Source organism: Pseudophryne corroboree, chromosome 3, assembly GCF_028390025.1.
Source record: "Pseudophryne corroboree isolate aPseCor3 chromosome 3, aPseCor3.hap2, whole genome shotgun sequence".
Classification (NCBI taxonomy): domain Eukaryota; kingdom Metazoa; phylum Chordata; class Amphibia; order Anura; family Myobatrachidae; genus Pseudophryne; species Pseudophryne corroboree.
In genome coordinates, this window is record NC_086446.1 from 191,733,000 (window position 1) to 191,751,732 (window position 18,733).

The 18,733-nt window shown below is 45.2% G+C and overlaps 1 protein-coding gene across 3 annotated transcripts in view; it reads left to right on the top strand.

The window, feature by feature from the left end:
* LOC135055093 (heparan-alpha-glucosaminide N-acetyltransferase-like) overlaps window positions 1-18,733 on the top strand; it is a 1,318,407-nt gene that overhangs the window by 756,910 nt on the left and 542,764 nt on the right. For all 3 annotated transcript variants that reach the window (XM_063958741.1, XM_063958739.1, XM_063958740.1), the window contains exons 8-9: window positions 8,228-8,304; window positions 10,298-10,328. In XM_063958741.1, the coding sequence (XP_063814811.1) occupies window positions 8,228-8,304; window positions 10,298-10,328 (108 nt within the window). The remainder of the gene's footprint in view (window positions 1-8,227; window positions 8,305-10,297; window positions 10,329-18,733) is intronic.

Here is an 18,733-nt window from a genome sequence, read left to right on the forward strand (position 1 = left end):
AGAGAGGGGGGGCACTAAATTTAGGCGCAGTATAAATTATATAAAAGCAGCTATACGGGACATAACTCAGTTAGTCCCTGCATTATATAGCGCTCTGGTGTGTGCTGGCATACTCTCACTCTGTCCCCCCAAAGGGCTTTTGTGGGTCCTGTCCTCATTGGAGCATTCCTTGTGTGTGTGCGGTGTGTCGGTACGGCTGTGTCGACATGTTTGATGAGGAGACTTATGTGGAGGCGGAGCAGTTGCCGATAAATGAGATGTCGCCCCTGTGGGCCGACACCAGAGTGGATGGATAAGTGGAAGGTATTAACCGACAGTGTCAACTCCTTACATAAAAGGCTGGATGACGTAACAGCTATGGGACAGCCGGCTTCTCAGCCCGCGCCTGCCCTGACGTCTCAAAGGCCATCAACGCTCCCTCAGATGGCAGACACAGATGTCGACACGGAGTCTGACTCCAGTGTCGACGAGGTTGAGACATATACACAATCCACCAGGAACATCCCGTTACATGATCCCGGCAATATAAAATGTTTTACACATTTCTGACATTAACCCAAGTACCACTAAAAACAAAGGGTTTTATGTGTGGGGAGAAAAAGCAGGCAGTGTTTTGTTCCCCCATCAAATGAGTGAATGAAGTGTGAAAAAGCGTGGGTTTCCCCGATAAGAAACTGGTAATTTCTAACAAGTTACTGATGGCGTACCCTTTCCCGCCAGAGGATAAGTTACGCTGGGAGTTATATCCCCTAGGGTGGATAAGGCGCTCACACGTTTGTCAAGGTGGCACTGCCGTCTTAGGATACGGCCACTTTGAAGGTACCTGCTGATAAATAGCAGGAGGCTATCCTGAAGTCTGTAATTACACACTCAGGTACTAGACTGAGACCTGCAGACTGCTGCAGCGTGGTCTGTACCCCTTTCAAACAGGGATACTATTTTGCGAACATAAGACGTCGTCTTATATATGAGGGATGCACAGAGGAATATTTTGCCGGCTGGCATCCTGAATTATTGCAATGTCCATTCTGTCAGGAGGGTATTGGAGACCCGACACTGGACAGGTGATGCTGACTTTAAAAGGCACATAGAGCCTTATAAGGGTAAGGAATTGGTTGGGGATGGTCTCTGGGACCTCGTATCCACAGCAACAGCTGGGATGAAAATATTTTACCTCAGGTTTCCTCACAGCCTAAGAAACGCACTGTATTATCAGGTACAGTCCTTTCGGCTTCAAAAAAGCAGGCGGGTCAAACGAGGGAAGAGGGAAAATGCTGCACCAGCAGCCAGTCCCCAGAATCAAAATATTTCCCCTGCTTCCTCTGAGTCCACCGCATGACGCGGGGGCTCCACAGGCGTAGCCAGGTACGGTGGAGGGCCGCCTCAAAAATTTCAGCGATCAGTGGGCTCGCTCACAGGTGGATCCCTGGATCCTTCAAGTAGTATCTCAGGGGTACAAGCTGGAAGTCGAGGCGTCTCCCCCCCGCCGTTTACTCAAATCTGCCTTGCCGACAACTCCCTCAGGCAGGGAGGCTGTGCTAGAGGCAATTCACAAGCTGTATTCCCAGCAGGTGATAGTCAAGGTGCCCCTACTTCAACAAGGACGGGGTTACTATTCCACACTGTTTGTGGTACCGAAACCAGCCGGTTCGGTGAGACCCATTTTAAAATGGAAATCCTTGAACACTTACATAACAAAGTTCAAGATGGAATCGCTCAGGGCGGTTATTGCAAGCCTGGACGAGGGGGATTACATGGTATCCCTGGACATCAAGGATGCTTACCTGCATGTCCCTATTTACCTTCCTCACCAGGAGTACCTCAGATTGTGGTACAGGATTGCCATTACCAATTCCAGACACTACCGTTTGGACTGTCCACGGCACCGAGGGTGTTTACCAAGGTAATGGCAGAAATGATGATACTCCTTCAAAAAAAAAAGGGAGTTTTTATTTATCCCATACTTGGATGATCTCCTTATAAAGGCAAGGTCCAGGGAGCAGTTACTGGTCGGAGTAGCACTATCTCAGGAGGTGCTACAACAGCATGGCTGGATTCTGAACATTCCAAAGTCACAGCTGGTTCCTTCCACTCGCTTACTGTTCCTGGGGATGATTTTGGACACAGAACAGAAAAAAGTGTTTCTCCCGCAGGAGAAAGCCAAGGAGCTGTCATCTCTAGTCAGAGACCTCCTAAAACCAAAAAGGGTATCGGTGCATCGTTGCACACGAGTCCTGGGAAAAATGGTGGCTTCATACGAAGCAATTCCATTCGGCAGGTTCCATGCGAGGACCTTCCCGTGAGACCTCTTAGATAAGTGGTCGGGATCGCATCTTCAAATGCATCAAATGATAACCCTGTCTCCAAGGACCAGGGTGTCTCTACTGTGGTGGATGCAGGGTGCTCATCTTCTAGAGGGCCGCAGTTTCGGCATACAGGACTGGGTCCTGGTGACCACGGATGCCAGCCTTCAAGGCTGGGGAGCAGTCACACAGGGAAGAAACTTCCAGGGCCTATGGTCAAGTCAGGAGACTTCCCTACATATAAATTCTGGAACTGAGGGCCATTTACAATGCCCTAAGTCAGGCAAGACCCCTGCTTCAAAACCAGCCGGTACTGATACAGTCAGACAACATCACGGCAGTCGCCCATGTGACCCGACAGGGCGGCACAAGAAGCAGGATGGCAATGGCAGAAGCCACAAGGATTCTCCGATGGGCGGAAAATCACGTACTAGCACTGTCAGCAGTGTTCATTCCGGGAGTGGACAACTGTGAAGCAGACTTCCTCAGCAGACACGACCTACACCCGGGAGAGTGGGGACTTCATCCAGAAGTCTTCCAACTGATTGTAAACCGTTGGGAAAGGCCACAGGTGGACATGATGGCGTCCCGCCTCAACAAAAAGCTAAAGAGATATTGCGCCAGGTCAAGGGACCCTCAGGCGATAGCTGTGGACGCTCTAGTGACACCGTGGGTGTACCAGTCGGTTTATGTGTTCCCTACTCTGCCTCTCATACCAAAGGTACTAAGAATAATAAGATGGCGAGGAGTAAGAACGATACTCGTGGTTCCGGATTGGCCAAGAAGGGCTTGGTACCCGGAACTTCAGGAAATGATATCAGAGGACCCATGGCCTCTGCCGCTCAGACAGGACCTGCTTCAGCAGGGGCCCTGTCTGTTCCAAGACTTACCGCGGCTGCGTTTGACGGCATGGCGATTGAGCGCCGGATCCTGAAGGAAAAGGGTATTCCGGAAGAAGTCATTCCTGCGCTTATTAAAGCCAGGAAAGATGTTACGGCAAAGCATTATCACCGCATGTGGCGGGAATATGTTGCATGGTGCGAGGCCAAAAAGGCCCCAACAGAGGAATTTCCACTAGGTCGATTTCTACATTTCCTGCAAGCAGGAGTGAATATGGGCCTAAGTCTAGGCTCCATTAAAGTACAGATCTCGGCTCTGTCGATTTTCTTTCAAAAAGAATTAGCTTCAGTACCTGAAGTTCAGGCATTGTGAAAGGAGTGCTGCATATTCAGCCCCCGTTTGTGCCCCCTGTGGCACCTTGGGATCTCAACGTGGTGTTGAGTTTTCTTAAAATCACATTGGTTTGAGCCACTAAAAACCGTGGATCTAAAATATCTCACGTGGAAAGTGGTCATGTTATTGGCCTTGGCTTCAGCCAGGCGAGTGTCAGAATTGGCGGCTTTATCATGTAAAAGCCCTTATCTGATTTTCCACATGGATAGGGCAGAATTGAGGACTCGTCCCCAATTTCTTCCTAAGGTGGTGTCAGCGTTTCACCTGAACCAGCCTATTGTGGTGCCGGCGGCTACTAGTGAATTGGAGGACTCCAAGTTGCTAGACGTTGTCAGGGCCCTGAAAATATATGTTTCCAGGACGGCTGGAGTCAGAAACTCTGACTCGCTGTTTATCCTGTATGCACCCAACAAGCTGGGTGCTCCTGCTTCTAAGCAGTCTATTGCTCGCTGGATTTGTAGTACAATTCAGCTTGCACATTCTGTGGCAGGCATACCACAGCCAAAATCTGTAAATGCCCATTCCACAAGGAAGGTGGGCTCATCTTGGGCGGCTGCCCGAGGGGTCTCAGCTTTACAACTTTGCCGAGCAGCTACTTGGTCAGGGGCAAACACGTTTGCAAAATTCTACAAATTTGATACCCTGGCTGAGGAGGACCTGGAGTTCTCTCATTCGGTGCTACAGAGTCATCCGCACTCTCCCGCCCGTTTGGGAGCTTTGGTATAATCCCCATGGTCCTTACGGAGTTCCCAGCATCCACTAGGACGTTAGAGAAAATAAGAATTTACTCACCGGTAATTCTATTTCTCGTAGTCCGTAGTGGATGCTGGGCGCCCATCCCAAGTGCGGATTGTCTGCATTACTTGTAAATAGTTATTGTTAACTAAAGGGTTATTGTTGAGCCATCTGTTGAGAGGCTCAGTTGTTTTCATACTGTCAAACTGGATATAGTATCACGAGTTGTACGGTGTGATTGGTGTGGCTGGTAAGAGCCTTACCCGGGATTCTAAATCCTTCCTTATTATGTCTGCTCGTCCGGGCACAGTGTCCTAACTGAGGCTTGGAGGAGGGTCATGGTGGGAGGAGCCTGTGCACACCAGGTAGTCATAAATCTTTCTAGAGTGCCCAGCCTCCTTCGGAGCCCGCTATTCCCCATGGTCCTTACGGAGTTCCCAGCATCCACTACGGACTACGAGAAATAGAATTACCGGTGAGTAAATTCTTATTTTTCCGTATTTTGGAATAATTGCATACCATAATGAGATATCATGGTGATGGGACCTAAGTCTAAGCACAGAATGCATTTATGTTTCATGTACACCTTATACACACAGCCTGAAGGTAATTTTAGCCAATATTTTTTATAACTTTGTGCATTAAACAAAGTGTCTACAGTCACACAATTCATTTATGTTTCATATACACCTTATACACACAGCCTGAAGGTCATTTAATACAATATTTTTAATAACTTTGTGTATTAAACAAAGTTTGTGTAAATTGAACCATCAAAAAACAAAGGTTTCACTATCTCACTCTCACTCAAAAAAGTCCGTATTTTGGAATATTCCAAATTTCGGAATATTTGGATATGGGATACTCAACCTGTATTAGCATTGTTTGTGTTTAAATCTGTGTGATACCTGGTGACAAAGGATACAGAACAGTTCTGTGAGTCCATGTTGGGACAGGCAAGAAGGAAAGCCTTTTACGGTGTTGGCCAGCTTAACAAATTATTGCAGTATTTTAGAACAAACATTTCCTGAATTTGATTGAAATACAGGTTGGAGTGTAATTAGGTGAGTGCAAAGCATGTATAATTCTTTTTTTTAAATTTAAATGGTGTGGTCACATACCTCAGGCACCGCAGATAGTTGAGTGTCGTAGCCTATTGTATGTGTGTGTACTGTATGTGTGTGTATCTCTCTCTCTCTCTCTCTCTCTCTCTATATATATATATATATATATATATGCACAGTATATATATTTATACTGTATATATATGCATGCCTGCAGCGACCTGCAGCCAATATCCGCCATGCTCTCCTGGCATAGCCAACAACCACAGTCCCTGGCACTACAAACTGCAATCTACTCGCTGGACCCTAACAGGCATCAGTGCAATCTGCAGTGGGTGTATAGGAGTTTTAAACTCTTTCTGTTCTCAGTGATGAGTTCCTGCTGGATCTGGGCAATCCATAAAACCCTGAGTCCCAAATCTCTAATGCAACTGCAGAATGTGCAGGCCTTGTTTTCTTTTCCCCTGGAGGGAGCTGATGCCCAGAAATGTGAACAATTGTGGTGAGACACAAGCCCTCTCATCACAATATATATGTAATATATCTATGAAATTTTAAACTGGGTTGGTAGATTAGGACAGTCGAGTCATTAGGTGGGTGCAGACAGAGTCGGTCCTAGGCATAGGCAAAGTAGGCAAATGCCTATGGCATTTGGAATGCCTAGGGGCCCAAGCAGCTTCTGCTGATTAAAATTATATGCAGCATGCCTATATTCTGTGTGTGACTGCGGCTCTGTCTGCATGCAAAATGCATTACTAATGTGCGGAATTATGTGTATAAGGTGTACTACAGTACTTTGTGGCATAATGTATAGAAAGGTCACTACTGTGTGGTCTAATGTGAATAAATAGCAAAATGGTGTGGTGTAATGTGAATAAGGGGCACTACTGTGAGGAGTAACGTGGTACTACTGTGTGATGTAACATGAGTAAGAGACACTATTGCATGATAGAATGTGAATAAAGTTGCAGTACTGTGTGACGTAATTTCAACTGGGGTATTATTGTGTGGCCATGCCCCTTCCCAGCAAGAACACGACCCGTTTTGGGCTGCGTATCGAATGTGCACACTGTACATATTTGAAGTATTGGGGGTAGGAGCACCAAAATGAGGACTGCTATGAGTGAGGGGTGATGGTGCTGGGGAAGGGGTACAGAGTCAGAGGCGGAACTAGAGTCTGTGCAAGGGGGCACCAGACAAAATCTTGCTTAGGGCATCATATTGGTTAGGGCTGGCTGTGGGTGCAGATTGCAACAGGTAACACCAACATAGCAGAGCTGCTCAGATGGTGTCACTGAAGAGCAGTGATAGTGGTAATGGATGACGCGCGTGCACACACTATGCCTGGAGCGCTGGGCAAGCCCCCAGCATGATGATACTGGGGGGTGTCAAAAGGTAATTTCCTCAAAATTTCATACACCAGTGTGCATTGCATCACATACATGTAGCCATTCCCCCTATCATGCATGTGAGGAGCTCAGGGATGGAGGTGACACCAAACCCAGTGATGCCACTGGATAAGTACATAGCTATAGTTGGGGTAAATTACCTCAGCTAATGGATCCCCAGGGGCTATCCCATAAGCCATCACTTTTCGGGATTACACTGAGGCACACAAAGCTGAATTCCCGATAAACAGCCCCAGGGAATTTATCATGGATCCCATATGTTATCAGCCGATAAAAGGTCATTTACCTCATGGTAAAAACAGGATATAATTGGATAGCATGATCATTTCTACTGTGGGGTACATTACTGCATGTAATAGGATACCGCCCAAAGCAAAGTGAAGAGGCTGTGAGACGCAGGGGGCAGGCTGAGACACGGGCGAGGCTGTGAGACACAAGGGGAGGCTAAAAGCACAGGCAGACACTGTTGGCTGAGAGACACAGAGGGGGAGGCTGAGAGACAGAGGAGGAGGCTGAGCAACCCAAGGCTGAAAAAGCACAGGTGGAGGCTGAGAGACACAGGAGGGAGGCTGACAAACACAGGGTAAGACTGAGAGGCACAAGGGTTAGGGGAGGTTGAGAGACATGTGGAAGGAGAGGCTGAGAGACTGAGGGCAAGGCTGTTGGAGGCTGATAGACAAAGGGAAGGGGAAGGCTGAGAGAGACGGGATGGTGAAGCTGAGAGTCATGGGGTTAGGGGGCTGACATGCGCCCCGCCGGGAAAAGGGGATGTGGCCTCAGGGAAGGGGTGTGGCTTCGCGGGTGTGCCGCAATCGAGAGCCATGCCCCCGGTTTTCATCACTGAGTGGGCATGCCCATTCGCACAGCGTTTATTCACCGCTGCTCTGATAAGCAGGGCAGCGAGTGACAGAGCCTCCCAACTGCCCCCCATCACTGCTGGACACTGCGGCACGTGGGTGGGACAGTGGGACAGTCCCAAAAAAACTGGACTGTCCCGCGGGACAGTTGGGAGGTATGAAGTAGAACTCCTCAAGGTTTGTTTATTTTGCTAAGAAGCAGTTGTGAAATAAAATCTTGAGCACATAAGTGTTAGGTGACTTATATTCCACCTTACTGTGTTTCTCTATTACTGACTGAGTTGCAAGTTGCAGCCATTTTCTGGAGACCAAACAGTCACTATAATTAACTCAGCAATCACAGCTTCAGAATTGATCTTGATGGTACAATTGATTACCAACACCGCATCTGCTTAACAGCCCAGACCCCTTAAAAATGTACCCCCCGATGGTGAACCCTGCATGCCACATTTACTGTTTTATTTCTTTTTTTTTCAAAATTTTAAATTCGGCAAATAAATAGTAATGGTGCATTAAATAAAAGAGAAATAGTTTCCTGTTCATGTATGTATCCTACAGAGGTTATGTTATAATCCTGCTGTGGGCTGCCTAAGAAATTACTTAAATATTGTTTTATTTCTGCACAGCTTCTCCCTGACTTTAATGGTGTTTGTCAACTACGGAGGGGGTGGATATTGGTTCTTCCAGCATGCTCCTTGGAATGGTAAGCAAAAAGTCCCATAAAAAATAAGCAAAGCAGCACCTGCATCTAAAAACCTTTTAAGCAAATCAGCAATCTCCTTATTGATCCATAAGAGAAACGGAATTAATATGGACCACCATCTGCTTGGTAGGTAGGGGTATATAACAATGAACTGTGCAGTAACTTCATAAAAGCCACTTCAACAAATCAGCAGGACCATATTGATCTTGAAATAAGCTGGAGATTGCTAAATGTATTTTCTCGCTACACCGAGGGCCATTATTTTTTTGATCAGGGATTTATTTGTTTAACCCCTCCAATGCTCTGACCCTCATTTAACAACAAGCCTGTTTCTGTCACTGGTTCAGGGCACTGCTGGAGCCCCCTTAAATAGTTAAACTAAGTATATACTGTACTTCAAGTTTCTTTTCATGTTAGAACAATAACAACTAATACAACGACATAAGCTAGGAGCTAGGTTGCACCTTTCTGCTACACTCTGGTGGTAGGTATTTTATGTGCTTAGTGATTATTCAGCTGATCAAGTCACTGGTTCCTACTGAATTGATTGGTTTACTTACTGGTTAAAGCTGCACTACCACTTCCAGAGAAGATTTACTAACATGATATCTGCTTCATTACCTTTTTAATACTAACCTGATAATTTGTGTGGCAATCAATTTTTTTCAGAGGATTGACCGCAAAAATAGCTTGATACATATTGTAGGCCTAACTAGAAAGTGAACTGTTAAGGTGTGTACACACGGTGAAATCTGTAAGATTTTGACTATATAGTCAAAATCTTATGAAAAGTTGGTGCATATCTCTAGGTGTTAGGCAGCTTGCGATACAGATTTGATCCTGATGCGCACTCCCGTGGGGATGGTATCTTAAGGCTATATAGACTGTGCAGGCAAGTCAATCTTGACTATCTAGTGTACTATCTAGTACAAAGTATAGTCAAAATTGGCACTTAAGGGCCCTACATACTTAAAGATTTCCCTTAACAATATGCACGTTCTCGTTCATTAATGAACGAGAACTCGTTCATATCGTTCAGTGTGTGAGCACCAACGATGAACGATGTGCGGCCCCGCGCTCGTTCATCATTGGTGCCGGGTCGCTTATGCATGCAGGCCAATATGGACAACCTCGTCCATATTAGCATGCACTGCTATGGAGCCGGGTGACGGGGAAAGTGAGGAAACTTCACTCCCCCCGTCACATTCTCCCCCGCAGCCGGGCGTACCTGCCAACGGGCAGCTTGGCTGCGGATCACTGAGTGTGTAGGGGGCATTAGTCAAAATCGCACATAGACAAAATCTCAAGCACAGATAGTCATAATCTGTACTATCTGGGCTCTGGGGGAGTGCAAGGGAAATCGCATAGTCAAAATCGGACATAGCAGGGATCTCACTGTGTGTACACACCTTAAGGTGTTTATTCATGAAGCAGCGAAAAGTGAGACAGTGGAGAAGTTGCCCATGGCAACCAATTAGCATTTACGTAACATTTACAATTTGCATACTATAAAATTATACAGAGCAGTCGATTGGTTGTCATGGGCAACTTCTCCACTGGCTCACTTCTTAACTCTTTTCACTGCTTAATGAATAGACCCCTTAATCTGAGAGGAACAAGGATAACAGCTGAGAGACTGGAGCTAACAGGGTAAAAAGAGCTAGTAGCCAGTAAGGGAGCGTTTGAAGCAGTGCAGGCAGGGTGATGAGTTCTAGAGGAAGGGAACAGCTCTGGAGAAATCTTTGATTTGGGAGTATAGGGTAAGATGATAGTCCGAAAAAGAGCGGTGTTAGCGAGGGGAATATTTTTAGAAATCCAGTTGTTAACATGGTAACGTCTTGTACAAAGGTTTTTTTCTACTTCTAAAAAGTGTACACAGATTGTTTGCAAATATTCTTGGTGTCATTTCATATTGGAGTTACGTGTACTCTGCCTTTAAGCCTATTCCATTCCTGTGAGTTTGAGAAGTGTTTTATCATTTGTTGTGTTGCAGGTCTAACAGTGGCAGATTTGGTTATGCCCTGGTAAGTAGCTCACTTCTCCAAAGGAGTTCTGTTTTTCTATTGCTAAACTGCATAAGGAGAGATTGCATTTACTCTTGCTACTGTATGTGAGGTTGTAGCTTGGTTCGGAAGTGCTACTGGGCATTAGGCCCTCATATGGTTGGTACAGCATGTGCATTTTCCACTGCTTTTTTTTCCCTTCTATGCATTCAAGTAAAAGATATGTACAGAAAATGAAAGTTAAAACCTTTTGGAAAAGTTTCCTTTTCATGTGGTTTCAATATCCTGCAAATGTAATAAATGCCTAACGAATAAGATATCCGTGACCTGCGCTAGGCAAAATAATGCTACAGACCTTGTGTCCCCATTGCTCTCAGTGGGAAAAGCAGTTTGGGCAATTTACCCCTCTGTGAAAAGATCATCTTGGCCCTGATAACTAATGATATGAGCAGGAGATCACCTGAGAGGGATCAGGCAAATGTGCAGTGTCAGAACCAGAAGTACCTGTCAGCGTCTTTACCATGACAGGCCCCTATTGGATGAATTGTTACTGATCACTGTTATAGTGTACAGGGCCCCACTGCCATCACTTACAAAATAAGTTGTATGATGTTACAGTGAATAAAAACTTGCATTTAAGCTCTGACAACCGTCACAAGTTTTACGACCCAAATAATATAGCTTAATTTGCATATCACCATTTTCTGCTGTCATTTTAACAAAAGCTTTTATTAAAGCTTTTATTTTAATCTTATATGGTCTTTCCATTTAATTTGACGGGATGGATTGATAGCCAAAAGAAAAGGCCGGCTTTGGCAAGCGTAACAAACATATTCCAAATGCTATACAGTCTGTTTTGTTTATTTCTTCATCTTTTTAAAGATGTAGCAACTTCATTACATGTAGATATATATGGCCACTGAGGGAAATGTGCTTTCACGGCAGAAGTCAGTCTGTGGTTGTGCTCTGTACATGAGGATACGCCGGTCCTATGGTCATTACGGAACCTCTCGGGAACCCAGAAATGTAGATGGGAAGCCTGCCAGTCATTGGGGTTAGGAGGATAAAGGTTAGATCACAAGCATGCCAAAAATGCAGAGCTTTCATCTTCTACCTTAATCACCACTACCAAATATGACACAAGAGATGAGTCCTTTCAGTGTGGTTACAGTTATACAATAAACAGCATTAAGTCAATATTGTTATTACTGTTGATTGAATGGGTCAGTCAGACAATGATTACCCACTTTACAGACCATTATCATTCAGGCACACATTACAGGGACAGGCATGCCACTCCAGGAACTTGCTTACTTCAATGCAATTTAGAGGCATTTAACATCTTCTGGTAAGACATGCACTTTGTACTGCTCTGTCTCTGATGTGGATGTGCTGTACATGAAGCCGTTTCAGCTTCTATTAGTCTCTCATTGTATTTTTGGTCTCCTGGTGGCCATTTGTTTTTAATCCAATAGCAAATATCCTAAATGAGAAAAAAAAACCTTAGAAATATGGCTCCATTTCCAATGTCATTATTATTCATTGTGTTTTTTATTATTTTAAATATACTTACATAAACAAAATCTATATTGAAGAAAAGTAGAGATGACAAAGTGCATAGAACAAAGAAAATACATCAATATTGCTGAGGAATGAAAGTCTCAATGAGAGTTTCTAGAGAAGTATTCTCCAGGGGGCTGCTGGCTTGTAAATTTTAGACTGAAGAGGGGGAAACTGGTACAACACACAGATAGCTTTATTCAGTGGCTCATCCATCCTTAAACGAGTGTGATTAATACCATGTTCACACTGCCACAAAAACCCGGGATTTTGCCGGGGCGAGCACTGCCGACATGGGTCATCAAGACAGTGTGAACGGGGGTATGTGCATCTTCCCGGGTCTATTGATCCAGGATTTGCGTCCGGATATTTTGGAGGGTTATTTCCGTGTATTACATGGATAGTCGCCAGTGTGAACGGTGCGACACGGATTTTGTACCCGTGTTTGGAAAAAACAAGCAGATTGGGGAAGCAGATCATGTGACATCTGATGACGTCCTTTTACTGCTGCAGAGAGGAGAGGAAAGATGGCTGCTTACTGGAGGGATGAGGAAGTACGGGAGCTGCTGGCTATCAGAGGCGAGGAGGAGATAAAAAAGCAAATCACTGGTTCTGTAAAGGATGCCACAGTGTATTATAATATATCTAAAATCCTGAGTTCCCGGGGCATTAAGAAATCCCAGCAGCAGGTAGTAAACAAGTTAAAAGCACTTAGAAAACAGTACTCAAAAGTGCATGATCATAACCGCACAAAGAGTGGGGCTGCCCGAATGGACTGGTCATTCCATGAACAGTGCAATATTGTATTTGGAAACTCTGCCCTGGCCAATCCTATTTCGCTGTCCTTATCTAGCAGCTTTGCTGGCAGTGTAACACCTGAATGCAGTGATTCATGTGCATCATCACCTGTGGTTATTGATGACTCGTCTTCCTCTGCTGGGACAGAAGACAGCATGAACCTATCTATGGACCTATTTCCAGAGTCCCAAACTATCGTGCCTTCATGTTCACCATTGCCTCACCAGACGTCAACGCCTGAAGCTACTGCAGAGCCTCACCCGACGCCAGTGCCTCAACTGACACCAGCTACGGAGACCCTAGCCTTACGTTCCAACAGTAAGTTTTAATGCAATACTTTGTCACGACAGTAATTTTTTAAACAAACATCATTACATATCTGTTGCAGCATGAAGCTAGTGTGCAAGAGGGTAGAGGCCTCAAGCACATATGAGCCTCAAACACTGCTTTTTTATTTGGCACCAATGTGCTTCAGAAGGCATTGCGACGCAATATATCTATAGTGCAGCAGGCGCAATTTGCATGCTCCGAGGGAATGCTGACGGGAGCACGCAAAGCATGGCCACCCAATTGTTTTTTGACACCAGACATAGTATAAAGTTGTATATTGGTGACCCTAATGTGTTCTGTTTGTTTTTCTCATTTCTCATTTATAATGTCCCAAAACGTAAAAAGAAGCCTACAAAGGTGGGTGGAACAAGCCACAAAAGCCTTGACCAGCATAATGTTCGAACAGATGAAGGAAATGGATCTGTCTATGTAGGTGCAAGAACATCAACGTCAACAGCTCTTTTTTGACAATGAACGTGAGCTCCAGAGATCTTTTCTGTCAGAAATAGTGGGTATGCATGAGCGTATAAACAGGGAAAATAGAGAAACACAAATGGTTTTCCTTGATCAGCTTTTAACAAGGGTTCAATGGCAAGCATACCCTCCACCTCCACCACAGGCTCCATACAACCATGCGGGTAGTTACAGAGGGCAACTACATTTCTTCCCCCCAAACCCAGGAAGCATGGTGCCACCAAACCCAGGAAGCATGGTGCCACCAAACCCAGGAAGCATGGTGCCACCAAACCCAGGAAGCATGGTGCCACAGAACACACATCATTCTCCACAAATTCCTCCTCATTGCCCCGAGTACCCATCTGTTCCGCAGAATTCTGAGTACCCTGCCAGTGCCCATAAGCCTGAGTACACACATTTCCAACAGTTGTAGATCTTTAGAGTAGGTGGTCTTTCAATGTTGTTGTTTTGTCTTTGTCTTTGGCTGTATACATAGATAGGTTTTTAAAAACCTTTGTTCTTATTGCGCAGGTATAGTTGCATACCTGACAATTTTTCTGCTCGTTTATTTTTGATACCATTTGTGTATGGGTACCAATATTTAGATAATGTACATACCTTTTTTCAAGGCAAAGCAGTATTAATGTACGTATGAATAAATATGTACACAAACATTTAAACCTTTGTGCCTTTTTATTAACAAATTAAACTTGTCTGCTCATATGGATTAGAGATGATAGGTTGGTGGTGATGGTGTTGCGAATTTCTTCTGCACAGGCGTTTGTTCCCTCATACGTATCCAACTGTGCAGAATGCTCAGCTTCTTGAGAGTCCACTACTTCCCACTCCGGTAGAAAATTCTGTTTTTGCAATTCACAAATATTGTGCAAAATACAGCATGCAGCAACCACATGAGGCATAAAACTGGTATCGATGTCATTTCGCTTCATTAGACACCGCCAACGTCCTTTCAGTCGGCCAAAGGCGTTTTCGACCACCATACGAGCAGAGCTAAGGGTATGGGTGAAGCGAATTTGTTCCGCAGTAAGTTGATAGTGCTGAGTGAAACCTTTCGTTAACCATTGATGCAATGGGTAAGCCGCATCCCCGATTATGTGTACTGGTATCTCCACCCCATCAATTGTCTTTGATTTCTGTTTTAAAATATAACAATTTGAATATGTAAGCATTCACACAAGTAAAACAATGATATTGAGTGTACACACTAGACGATATTGTGAACAATATCGCTCCGAAAGCTGTTTATGAGCTAAATTGTTAACAATGGCCCTCATTCCGAGTTGTTCGCTCGCTAGCTGATTTTAGCAGCATTGCACACGCTAAGCCGCCGCCCTCTGGGAGTGTATCTTAGCATAGCAGAATTGCGAACGAAAGATTAGCAGAATTGCGAATAGAAAATTCTTAGCAGTTTCTGAGTAGCTCCAGACTTACTCAGCCATTGCGATCAGTTCAGTCAAACCAGTTACGAAACGTTCCTGGTTTGACGTCACAAACACACCCAGCGTTCGCCCAGACACTCCCCCGTTTCTTCAGACACTCCCGCGTTTTTCCCAGAAACGCCAGCGTTTTTTCGCACACTCCCAGAAAACGGCCAGTTTCCGCCCAGAAACACCCACTTCCTGTCAATCACACTCCGATCACCAGAACAATGAAAAATCCTCGTTATGCCGTGAGTAAAATACCTAACTTTTGAGTAAAATAACTAAGCGCATGCGCTCTGCGAACCTTGCGCAAGCGCAGTAAGTGACTAATCGCAATATAGCGAAGCTCGGCAACGAGCAAACAACTCGGAATGAGGGCCAATATCACCTAGTGTGTATGGGACTTAAGAAAAGCATTTTTTTTTAAATGTGTATATATATATATATATATATATATATACACAACTCTCTAGGAAACAACCAGCCGTTCATCTTCTCCTCTGCAATTAGGTACAGATCTGAATTTGCCAGAACTCTGGCATCATGGGAACGACCAGGCCACCCAATAAACACATCTGTGAAACTATAAAAAGTGTTTAGCTTTGTATGTTTTACAATACACAACAAAAAAGATACAGTTTTACATTTTAAAATACAGATTATTACTATAAGTATTATTATAATAAACATTTATTTATATGGCACCACAAGGGATACGCAGCGACCATTACACAGTATATACTAAACATAACCAAGTGAGCAAACAAGAAGACAGCACTTACAGGTAGGACAGGTATAGAAAACCAGGGGTTAGGTGCCATCAAAGGGAGTATGGAGTAGAAAAGGAAAGGCACATAAGGAAAGAAGGAGCTGCTCTTGTGAGCTTACAATGATGCTTACCAATACGTGTGGTTGACCACGGCCTGCAGAATTATAGAGTGCCAGCCTTTGCGGTTGTAGTAATCCGCAGGGTTGTCATTGGGGGCAATGATAGGGATGTGTGTCCCATCTATGGTTCCTGTGCACTGTGGATATCCACGTTTCTGGAAGCCAGTGATGGTGTCATCTAAGCGTTGTCCTTGTGGCATGGAGTTGAAACGACGGTAAAGTGTTTTTAGCAAAACCTCTGTGACCTCATGCACTAAAGTGCAAACCGTGGATCTCGCTACTCCAAACAAGCAGCCGATTGTGCGGTATTCGCCAGGGGTAGCATACCCCCACAACACTATTGCTAGTCTCCTATTTGCTGGAATGGGTTTTCTGAGGTTTGTGGTCTGCCGAGTAAGTGCAGCAGTGATAAGGTCAAGCACATATTGAAATGTCAAACGTGACATGCGGAAGTGTGCCATCCACTGATCGTCCTCATAAGCTTCCACGGTAGACCAGAAAGCATCTTCCTGCCTGCGGTCTCTACTCCATATTTGTCGGCTACTCGCTGTGGTCAATCTCAATATGGAGGAAATGCTGGCCATCATAAAAGATCTCCTCCTGCGCAAATAATGACATCGAGCACGCTCTCTCTCAGCCTTAAATTGCGCCCTTCTCCTCTGGAAATTACACTGTGCAAGGTAGCACAGTGTTAGCAGCTGCACCAAGCTCTCATTTGCTGTATGAAACAATAAAATCAGGCAATAAACCAGGAACTCTGGGCTACACAGTTGTATCTCGTCGGCCATGATTACAGCAATGCAGTGTGCAGTTCCAACCCACCTATTTGTGTTCACAAAGTCCACTTTAAATGACATCATCTTTGCCAGCCAATCAAAGCTGTTCTTTTCATTCCTCACACTTCTTGCCAGGGCAGACCACTGTGTCAGTGTGAACGGTACCGACCCGGGAATTTCCCGGGTCATTGGTGCATTGTGAACGGGGTGATTCTGAGCTGAGGTGTTCTGTGAAGGTTTTAACAACACTGGATTTTTGCAGGGGTGGCAATGTGAACATGGTATAATTCTAGAATATGGAATGTTTTTCTCAAAGGAGTGAATTTCTCTTTGGCTTGAGAAAACATGGCTAGGATTTGCCAGCTTTTGAGAAACTCACCAGTTGCTAAAATCAACCTTATTGTTGGAGAAAGCTGCCATCCGGTAAATAGGCTCCATAGTTAGAGAAGGGGGTGGGACGAAGATGGCCGTCCAGCTGTTTTTTCCCTTTTTTTTTCAATAGTAATAAAATGCATTCTCCTGGTGACTGCTTTGGCTGTTGTGACAAACTCTTATAAGCATATGGAAAAGAGGACCATGCAGCCGCCACAAACACTTACAATGGACCAAGATGTTTAATATGCGACTGGCCAGGTGAATATATGGCCCCACTGCCTAGATCATAATCGACCTTTTAGTCAATTTCCCGCTAAATGTCCTTTGCTGATTGGCAATTGCTATTTCGAGGTATTTCTGGGTGGTATTGTGCTAAAGGTCTGTGAGCAAAGACATTTCTTTTATAAATTTTATATTAATGCTATATGTGCTATAAATACTGACTTTTGAAAATGTATAAGAGAAGTTAAAAACATCTGTTTTTGTGTTATGATCATAGTAACTATTTTTCTCTAACGTCCTGGTGGATGCTGGGGACTCCGAAAGGACCATGGGGAATAGCGGCTCCGCAGGAGACTGGGCACAAAGTAAAAGCTTTAGGACTAGCTGGTGTGCACTGGCTCCTCCCCCTATGACCCTCCTCCAAGCCTCAGTTAGATTTTTGTGCCCGGCCGAGAAGGGTGCACACTAGGGGCTCTCCTGAGCTTCTTAGTGAAAGTTTAAGTTTAGGTTTTTTATTTTCAGTGAGACCTGCTGGCAACAGGCTCACTGCATCGAGGGACTAAGGGGAGAAGAAGCGAACTCACCTGCGTGCAGAGTGGATTGGGCTTCTTAGGCTACTGGACATTAGCTCCAGAGGGACGATCACAGGCCCAGCCATGAATGGGTCCCGGAGCCGCGCCGCCGGCCCCCTTACAGAGCCAGAAGAGTGAAGAGGTCCGGAAAATCGGCGGCAGAAGACGTCCTGTCTTCAATAAGGTAGCGCACAGCACCGCAGCTGTGCGCCATTGCTCTCAGCACACTTCACACTCCGGTCACTGAGGGTGCAGGGCGCTGGGGGGGGCGCCCTGGGACGCAATGAAAATACCTTAAATGGCTAAAAATACATCACATATAGCTCCTGGGCTATATGGATGTATTTAACCCCTGCCAGTTTTCCACAAAAAAGCGGGAGAAAGGCCGCCGAAAAAGGGGCGGAGCCTATCTCCTCAGCACACAAGCGCCATTTTTTCCTCACAGCTCCGTTGGAGGAAGGCTCCCTGACTCTCCCCTGCAGTCCTGCACAACAGAAACAGGGTAAAACAAGAGAGGGGGGGCACTAAATTGGCATATTAATATATACAGCAGCTATATTAGGGAAAAACACTTATATAAGGTTATCCCTATATATATATAGCGCTCTGGTGTGTGCTGGCAAACTCTCCCTCTGTCTCCCCAAAGGGCTAGTGGGGTCCTGTCCTCTATCAGAGCATTCCCTGTGTGTGTGCTGTGTGTCGGTACGCTGTGTCGACATGTATGAGGAGGAAAATGGTGTGGAGGCGGAGCAATTGCCTGTGTTAGTGATGTCACCCCCTAGGGAGTCGACACCTGACTGGATGGTCTTATGGAAAGAATTACGTGATAGTGTCGGCACTTTACAAAAGACTGTTGACGACATGAGACAGCCGGCAAATCAGTTAATACCTGTACAGGCGTCTCAAACACCGTCAGGGGCTATAAAACGCCCGTTACCTCAGGTCGATACAGACACTGACACGGACACTGACTCCAGTGTCGACGGTGAGGAAACAAACGTATTTTC